Source organism: Eurypyga helias, unplaced genomic scaffold (assembly GCF_000690775.1).
Source record: "Eurypyga helias isolate BGI_N326 unplaced genomic scaffold, ASM69077v1 scaffold27020, whole genome shotgun sequence".
NCBI classification, from domain to species: domain Eukaryota; kingdom Metazoa; phylum Chordata; class Aves; order Eurypygiformes; family Eurypygidae; genus Eurypyga; species Eurypyga helias.
The window spans coordinates 35,248-44,972 of record NW_010228108.1 but is presented as its reverse complement, the minus strand read 5'-3'; the positions used below and the strand labels follow the sequence as shown (position 1 = coordinate 44,972).

The 9,725-nt window shown below is 43.5% G+C and overlaps 1 protein-coding gene across 1 annotated transcript in view; it reads left to right on the top strand.

Moving 5' to 3' along the window:
* Positions 1-1,664: 1,664 nt before the first annotated feature.
* The window catches only part of LOC104514770 (chromodomain-helicase-DNA-binding protein 7-like), a gene marked incomplete at its 3' end in the record, with an annotated part of 37,706 nt that continues 29,645 nt past the window's right edge, over positions 1,665-9,725 (top strand). Inside the window, exons 1-2 of the mRNA XM_010158541.1 lie at positions 1,665-1,735; positions 6,326-8,183. Of these exons, the coding sequence (XP_010156843.1) occupies positions 6,501-8,183 (1,683 nt within the window). The remainder of the gene's footprint in view (positions 1,736-6,325; positions 8,184-9,725) is intronic.

The window sequence follows — 9,725 nt, the reverse complement described above, 5'->3', positions numbered from 1 at the left end:
CGGCGGCTGCGGGACCGACCTGGCCTTGGGGTGACGGGGAACGTGCTACGGCGCCCCTGTATAGCGGCCGTGACGCGATAACGCCGCTATCGGGCCCTTTACAGAGTATTCCTGAAATATCCCGGTGCCTGCCATTGTTTCTCTTACTTATCTGGGGCTATTTTTAGATAAACCTCCTCCCCAGGTCTGCGTGTTAAACTTACGCTGGGGGAGAGGGTGGTCGATGACCAAAAAAGGCCTCTTAAAATTCCAGGCGACCTAACGCTAAAACTGAAGTGTTCCTGCCTCAGGCTTGCCCCCTCACCTCATGTTTGTAATGTACTTAAGTGTAAAAACACTCCTTTTTTTTAAAAAAAAAATCAAATTCCTCTGATTACATCATTAAAAATCTCCCAGTAAATGGCTACACGCTTTCCCTTTTTTCTTCTGGACTGGGAAGAAGAGGCATGCAGAGGCTTCTTATGTCCATGTCATAGGCGCTGACTTAAAACCAGCAGTGCCCCGCGTTAGGAAACGAGCTGGCAGCCCGACTGGTACGGCGAACGCAGAAGTGGCTCGCGGCGGGAGCGTATGATGTAACGCCGAGGCCCGGTGGGTTTGCATCAGACTACTCCTACGTGGGGCTGCTGCGGCCTCCTATCGCAGCTCCTGTGAACTTGAATGACGTAGGATATTGTTTCCAAATGTGTGGCACAGGCTGAACTCTAGCTGGTCATTCCTGCATCAGCTGCTTGACAGCGACAAGCTGCCAAATATTTGAAGGCTCTAGTGCCCTCAGTTGCCTCTGTAAAAAAAAGCCTGTTCTTTGCCAAAGTGTGTGATGCGTTAGGGAAATAAAAACTCAGTCTGGTTTCTACTTAAATCATCTGTGGGAAACTTAGAATTTCGTGGATTTGTTGCCCAAAAGCTGTTACTGGATAGCACTTACGGCATTGAGCTGACTGCACATATTCAGAAACGGTGACTCGTGAGGAAAGGCACGTGAGTTTTTCACTCCCACCTCCCCTCCCCAATTCTTACTTTAACGAGATGATGAGTGCCTTAAATTTGCCACTGCACATTTCCTTAAGGATGTGTTTCTGTGCAGAACTAACTGAATTTTACTAACAGAGATGTGAAATCAAACTTTTCAGAAATGCTTATATGGTATTTACTGGCTCTTCCTACTGAAGACAGAATATTCCTGAAGTGTGTGAGGTCATTCTTTTCATCCTTGCAAGTCTCATCTGTCTTTCCTGGGGGTGGGTGGGAAGGAGATTCCTGCTATCCTTTGATCTGTTAGGAAGTATACGGACTTAATTTTTAGCACAGCTGTACCGTGTGTATACTTGGGAAAGCATTCTACATAAAGGAAAAAGAAGTGTCTTTAGGCTTTCAGATAACCAAGTTTCTTTGGACGTTACAGTCAGAAATCATGTTGCAATCACTTTACTGATCTGCTCTTCTATTACGGCTAATGTATAGGCAGGAGGAGCAAAGACTTGTTTGTGACAGCAATGAGAACTACGCATTCAACACGCAGGAGACTAGGCGTGCTTCCCACGGACGCGGTTGGGCACTTGCATAACTGTCCTGGCATCGGCTTCCCTATTCACTCAGTAGGTAAATGAGCTGAAAGGTGTAAGTCTCATCAGCCATCTTCCCCAATTTGGATGTCTTGGTGTGACCTCTGCTATGCTGTCAGGGTGTTACGTGTGTTTATGAAGGTTTTTGGTAAATGTTTTCCTCCAACTTTGTTCATAAAATAAGAATGACTTTAATTGCTGTCATTTGTGTCGTTTGCTTCCATGTGGCAAATGCTTAAATTACTACCCCTAACAGCCAGCAGGAGCTTAGCAGTTTTGAAAAGCAGTTTAAATACGCAATGTTTAAATGCAGATTTAGTAGCCTAATGTTTAATCCTACATTTTTGAGGCTCCAGTCTCAAAATGACCTTTGTCATGGCTTTGGTTTTTAGCATGAGAGATCTTTTTAGCCTAGTTCTTCAAAACAGCACGGTATTTGCAGTGTTTACTGTATTGTGTTGTAGGTGCAGAGTTCCATTATATGAATAACTTTGGATCTGTCAAGTATGTAAGAGTTTTTTGTCTGAGATATCAACTGATAGCTGTAAAAATGCCAACTCTGCGTGACACATCTCACTTCAAAGCTTGAGGCAGTCAGTATTAGCTGCCTTCTCACATTCTGTTTATTCTGTTTGCCTGCTGCATGGCCATCAAGAAATGCTGCTACGTTTCTTGTATAGAAGAATTGATATTTAATCAAAGGACCTGTTGATTTACTATAAGTTCTTCTGAACAGCAGAATGTGAGGATGGCATTGTGGAGGGCACATGCATCTGTGCTCCCCTTGCTGCCTGCCAGTCTTGAGTGCTAGGATCTGCTGCTTTGCAAGCAAGACTAATGAAGTTCAGGTTTTGGCGTTTGCAACCCTAGATCAGGTTATGTGTATGCAGCAGCCAGTTTTGTTCCACTCATAAAAGTGGGAAGCTGCCCAAGGCTACTGAGTCCATGTAGCGCTGAAATGCTAAGTTGGACAATGGTTAACTACTACTTAAATTTGAAGTCTAGCTGTTTAGGACTGGAGTAAATGTAAGCTTTGTTTGTTGAGACAAACAGGGTTGTTAAGCAATTGGTTGTGTCCTGGTAGTTGGGATCATACCATTATTGCCTTGAACAGAAATAAGTTGTCTAAGCAGTCTTAAGGAAATATATTGACCCTTCGAGTTCAGTCTTGTTTGTGCAGTCTTTCATGTTCAGGAACAGAAAAGCTATAGAATTTTGTAGCAGAATTTGTGTAGTTTGGTTAAGATTAAAAAAAAAATGTTCATGATCTCTTCATACATTCACACTTTCAGTAATCCAGTCTCGAAGTCCTGGAAAATAGTCACTGCTTCGTGAATGTCCGTTGGTTTTAACTTATGGGATAGTAGAGAAGAAGATGCATGAATATATATTTTTAAACTACTTAATTCAAATAGATTTTTAATGGAGCTTAACATGGTCAGTCTTGCTGTTAGTTGTCTGCTTTCATGGGACAGTAAACAGTGGCACTTGGCGAATTCATCCTAGCTAGGATTATTGCTTGATGCAGGACCTACCTTGTTTTGTGGGGGATTTTTTTTTTTTTGGGCTAGCCTTGAGGATTTAAGCAGAGAAATTACATTACCTGTTGTGAAAGGAGCAAAAAAAAAAAAAAAGATTGCAACTTACAATAAAGCTGTGACTCCCATGACTTGTTTAACAATCTAGAAGACATCTATCTTGTTAGCGTAGGAAGTTGAGAGCTTACTAGGTAATTCCAATATGGACTCTTTCTTATTAAAAAGTTGGTTAATGTATTTTGATAGGGCTTTAGCTGCTACTGTCCTTCGTTCTTCAACATCTGCTGTTAGCCATATATCATGAGAGGTGACTTTTACTTGGGAAAATAGAATAAGGTTTGTGAGAGCACAACTTTGACTATGAAGGGCCGTGGTCATTAAGGCTAAGCTTAAACTACAGCTTTGAGACGTCTTCTCAAACACATTAACATGCTGTGTTTTCAAGCCTAATAGTTTTAGCATCCACAGATCAAACACAAAATCAATTCACACTTCAGATATAAAAACGCAGAACTAAAATCATAAATAGTGGCAAACAATGTTTTTATTCTTAATTCAGATGAAGGATTTATTTTCATACAAATTCATACATTTCATAAACTTAGGAGTTACTTTTCTTTTTAAAGAGCATGTGCGCAGGGAGCCAGGCAAGCGTGAGGTTCGGTAGCACATCTCCTTCAGTTCAGGGCATGGTCCCTAGCCCAGACCTGCAAATTGGGATGGAGTCAGCCGGGCAGAATTAAAGTGTGCTCAATTAAACACAAACACCTGAACCCTTTCCTGACTTCATTGTCTGGGTATGGTAGCAGGTCCCAACTACTTGTTAGTCAGTGTTGACTGTTACCAGTGTCTGATTCTCACTTGAATTTTATTGGAAGCCTGTCAGCTGATGGAACAGTAAGGGAAGCAGTGAGATTCAGATGTGTGCGTGGTGCTTGTAGCTGTAGTTCTGGAGATGCTCTGTTGTCTTGTCTGTAACAGATAGCAGAGAGAATTCTTCTTATGTAGGTTTCAGTTATTTTTACTGTGAAGTTTCATTACTGCTTCAGGAGAGTAGAGCATGCTTGTCTTCAAAAATGTTTCTTTTAGGAGGTGTGATTTCTATGATGAGTCAAAATCCTTACCTGTTCATGATTCTGTGGCTGTAACTAGTTTAGCTGATGGGCGACATCCTCTGCTTGGCTCAAGTTTGATGTTGCCCAGATCACGTCAGTGTGGGGAGGTGACGATACCTGTGCACTATGCTTTTGAGCATTTCCAAGCAAAAAGACTGTTGCGTTAGATGGAGCCTCTTGGTACACACTGATTTCCAGCTTTGCCAGCTCCTGATGGCAGTGTGCCTCAGCAGAGGTAGCAGCAGCGTCGGAAGCCCTCGAGCAATCTTAAATTGCCGGAGGTATCTTCACTGCGTCAGAGGGGTCTGCTCTGGAGCAGTCTGAATCCAAAAGCTAGTTTTGGTGAAGGAGGCTCCTTCTCGTGTTGTTAAAACTTCCTCGTGCCATGCTTTAATAAACTGTTTGAGGTGGCAAATATTACAGACAGCTTCTGCTTAATAAAGAGAATGAAATCAAAATAAATAGATATTAATGATATGAAGATGGCTGATAGGAATTTACCCCCAAGTGATTTAGAAATAAGTGTTAATATTCCAGCCAAGCACTGAAGAGATTTAAGAGTGTGGTTTTAAAGGTGACATTCAAATGCTATTTTAGGAGGAGTGATAAATGCATGTGCTTTTCGTTTTGCCCTCTGCTTCGTGCTGTAGAAGGTCCTCTTGACAATGGCTACAAGAAGTGTAATACATGTGGTGGTATTTCCTCCCTAAAACCTGTCTAGGACAAACTGCCTTCAGTTGAAATAGTCTGGTCTGGCATTTTGCATCCAAACCGACGGAAAGCATCCCTTCTCCACAACAAAATGCAAGATGTGGAAGTACAAACTTGTAAATCTTCTTTACAAGTTGGTAACTGCGAGTACAGTCGCTACTAAACTATGACAGAGGTGCAAAAATAGTTATTTTGCTACATGGGTGGGCGTCTCTGACTACTGTCTTACGTGTCAAACTTTCAAATTCTGATTTTAAGAAAGATAGCATTAGGCTAGTTTTGTTCATAACAAACAGATGCAACCAAAATCTCTCCAGTTGTTATGGCGAGAGGAAGGGGGGCACATTCCAGAACATGCCAGTCTTCATGTGAGAAGCCTGACTGGGAACTTTTCTGAATCTACTCTGTTAATGTGTGTTCCTTTTTTTTTCTTTTTCCCAAGTCCAAGTGTGTACCTTGGTATGTTAGCATACATTTTTTTTTTTTTTTTAAATGCCATTACTAATTCTCCTGAATGAGTTTTCAAGATTGTAATTCTGGAGAGAACAAAACTTGGTTGTGGTTCTAAAGTGCCGTAGTTGCAGTAAGTAGCGTCATTGCCTGGATGAGTAATGACCTGTGACGACTGTGTTCCCTGTTACCATCGTGAGAGAAATTAGGATATGGATTGAGAAATCTACCCTATCACAGAATGAAGCTTTTCAACTTACTTTTCTTACAGAAATGGAGCGTATAGTTTTGCTTAAATAAGAAAAGGTGATGTCTTTCAGTTTACAACTTCATTAAAGGAAGATAAATTGTGTGTTTAAAAAAAAAAAACAACACAACTATTTTTTTGGCTTCCTAAGAGTGAATTGCATTTGGTATGTTTTAGAGGGTCACCTCCGCGTGCGTTGGAAAAATCTCTTGTCCGTATAACTTCAGTCTGTCGTAGGACTTTGGTGCTTCTGCTTGCTCATCTGATTACGCCGCTCAAGGGAATAAGGTTAAGGACACGCTGTTGGTAACTAGAGCGTTTTCAGGGCTTTAGTTCGGCAGATGGGCTGCTTGGCTATATTCATACATCTGCCTACCTGCTGTGGCAGCTGCTGCTGCTGCGTGTTGTGTTCTTTTGTTCTGTTCCACCCAAGAAAGGAGCACTAGGAAGTGTAGTGAATGGATTAATTTAAGGTTAAGGCTAGTGTTTTGCTTGCTTCCTAACTCTCTCTCATATTAAAGCTTCTGATAAAGCTAATGAATCCTTCGTAAAGAGAAATTGATTTTTAAAATGTATTTCAGAGGCTGAAACTAGTTAGCATTGTCTAAAAAAGAAGTCAAGTGTTTTCTTTATGTTGCCTGACGTTATTTATTTCAATATCTTCCTCTCTTTCTCCCCCCCTTCCCCCGCTTTTTCTAGGAGCAGTAACCAGACTTTGCCTGACACTGCGTGGTCTGAAAGAATTAAGGAAATATGGAATGACATGAAGGAGATTAGTTGAGGATTAAAGGCTTTGAGGACAAAACACCTCGCCGAGGTGAAGCACAGACTAGCATTCTAGTTGTAGCTCCGAGGAGCTGTGTGCTGAAAAAAGATGGCAGATCCAGGAATGATGAGTCTGTTTGGAGAAGATGGGAATATTTTCAGTGAAGGCTTGGAAGGTCTTGGAGAATGTGGATATCCTGAAAATACAGTAAATCCTATGGGGCAGCAAATGCCCATGGATCAAGGATTTCCCTCTTTACAGTCATCTCTTCATCATCCCCCTGCAAATCAAAATCAAGCCAAGTTGACCCATTTTGATCACTATAATCAATACGAACAGCAAAAAATGCACCTGATGGATCAGCCGAACAGGATGATAAGCAACGCCCCTGGGAATGGCATCGCGTCTCCTCATTCACAATACCACAACCCTCCGGTTCCTCAGGTTCCTCACGGCAGTGGTGCTGGTGGTCAGATGGGAGTCTATCCCAGCATGCAGAATGAAAGGCACGGGCAACCCTTCGTAGACAGTGGCTCCATGTGGGGACCACGGGCAGTTCAAGTGCCAGACCAGATCAGAGCGCCGTACCAGCAGCAACAGCAGCAGCAGCCGCAACCGACACAGCCGCCGCAGGCACCCTCCGGACCCCCTGGGCAGGGCCATCCTCAGCACATGCAGCAGATGGGAAACTACATGGCTCGTGGTGATTTTTCAATGCAGCAGCACGGCCAGCCGCAACAGCAGAGGATGAACCAGTTTTCTCAAGGCCAGGAAGGCCTCAATCAGGGAAACCCTTTCATTGCCACCTCAGGACCTGGCCACTTGTCTCATGTGCCCCAGCAGAATCCCAGTATGGCACCTTCTTTGCGACACTCAGTCCAGCAATTTCACCACCATCCCCCTACTGCTCTCCATGGAGAATCAGTAGCCCACAGTCCCAGATTCTCCCCTAATCCTCCCCAGCAGGGTGCTGTTAGGCCGCAAACACTTAATTTTAGTTCTCGGAGCCAGACGGTACCCTCACCTACTATAAACAACTCAGGGCAGTATTCTCGATATCCTTACAGTAACCTTAATCAGGGATTAGTTAATAATACAGGGATGAATCAGAATTTAGGCCTTACAAATAACACTCCAATGAATCAATCTGTACCAAGATACCCAAATGCTGTCGGATTTCCATCAAACAGTGGTCAAGGACTAATGCACCAGCAACCCATCCACCCCAGTGGCTCACTTAACCAAATGAACACGCAAACTATGCACCCTTCACAGCCTCAGGGAACTTATGCCTCTCCACCTCCCATGTCACCTATGAAAGCAATGAGTAATCCAGCAGGTACACCTCCTCCCCAGGTTAGGCCTGGGAGTGCTGGCATACCAATGGAAGTTGGCAGTTATCCAAATATACCCCATCCTCAGCCGTCACACCAGCCCCCTGGTGCCATGGGAATTGGACAAAGGAATATGGGCCCCCGAAACATGCAGCAGAATCGTCCGTTTATGGGTATGTCTTCAACACCACGGGAGATGGGTGGGCACATGAGACCAAATGGTTGTCCAGGTGTTGGCCTTGCGGATCCACAAGCAATACAGGAGCGACTAATATCTGGCCAGCAGCTTCCTAGTCAACAGCAGTCTTTTCAACAGCAAATGCCAACCTGTCCTCCCATGCAGCCTCATCCAGGGATTCATCATCAGTCTTCACCACCCCCACATCCTCATCATCAGCCTTGGGCACAGCTTCACCAGTCACCACAAAACACACCACAAAAAGTGCCTGTCCTTCAGGTAAGCCGCTTCCGATGAGCAGAAAATGTTTTAAATTACTGTAAATGCGTTTCAGGATACACAAGATCTATGGTTTCAAAACAGTTGTTCCTGTTTGACTCTCCTGTTTGTTACTGGTTACATGGCTTTCTTTGTGGACAGAAGCTGAAAGTAAAACGAGGTTCGGGTAGCTTGCTAATGTCCTGACAGTAATTTTTACAGGATAACGTTATGGATAGACCAAAATATGATACAGCAACTGGACAAGCTGAATACCTACTGTTTTTTTTTTTTTATGTTGGTTTCTCTGGGGGAAGAATGGAAAGCATGTGTGAGAATTGTCATTTAAGCTATTAATTTCTGTATTTGCAACTTGAAGAAAGAAGTGTGTGTTATAATGGGTTTGTTTTGGACAAAGCGAGGGTTTTCTTTAAATCCTAAGGGGATGTTTTGTGGTTTTAAGTTAAAGCTGAGATTTTTTACATGTGAAGAAAATTTCCAGGATGAGCTTCTTCAGCACTAAGTAATGCAGCTGAGGAGGGATGGGGCAACAGTTCATGCAGGGAGAAGACAGCAGATATGAATCATATTCTGAAATCAAATCTTCTGAGGCTTAAATGAAACCACGAACAGGGTAGAAGTTTTATTTTACCAAGTCTCTGATGTGCTGGGTTTTGGTAAAAATGTATTACTTCCACGTCACTCTTCAATTAAAAGCTAAAAAACGGTAAAACATCTTGATCCTCTGTAGTTTAGCAGGTTTGACTACGTGTTAGTATGTTAAGCTTCAGCTGAAAAAGTGCCTTTTGGGATCTTGTCACTTGCCATTGCTTGCCTCTAGCTCTATCGGCAGTCATTCAAGAGGTTTTGGTACTGAACGAATAGGTGGTCAAGATATCAGAGGTTCAATTTTTTATTATTATTTTAAACTCGTCAGTAATTAATGCCAAGTGTCTCTGCCCATAAATATTTGGAGACAATTGTTGGAATGCAGTCATAATGATAACGATGCTACAATAAGCTTAATAAATCATCAAAACAGCTGTCCTAGGCAGCGTTGTGGGCCTGTGCGGAAAGCAGCTGCTCAGCAGTCCCCTCCGCTGCTGCCTGCCGGCTGCTTCTGTTGGCCGCTCCGCACAGCGTGAGGTGGGTCTGGGAATCAGATGTATGCGCTGCGGAGAGGCAGCTGACGAGGAGTGGTAGATGGAGCAGCTCAGCAGCTGGGAGAGGCTTCCACATTCCCTGTGGAAGCGAGGAAGGGGGAGTGCTGGAGGGTGCCATAGGGTGGGGAAGCCCTGGGAGGGATTAGGCTGGGTAAGGGGGAGGACACTGCCTTCCTGGGAGGGAGGAGGAAGCTCTAGTCTCAAAGGGGCAAAAAGTATCTTCAAGACCATCTTTCTCTCCCATGTCCCCCCTAATTAAAAATTAGTGTGAAATTTTATACCTTTGTTGGCCTTTCCTCTCCCTTACTCCACACACAGGCTTTGTTTGGAGAACCTAAAATTACAGTTAGCACATACAGGTGGAGTTCTGTGTTCCTTCTTGAGAGCGTAGCTCTTGGCA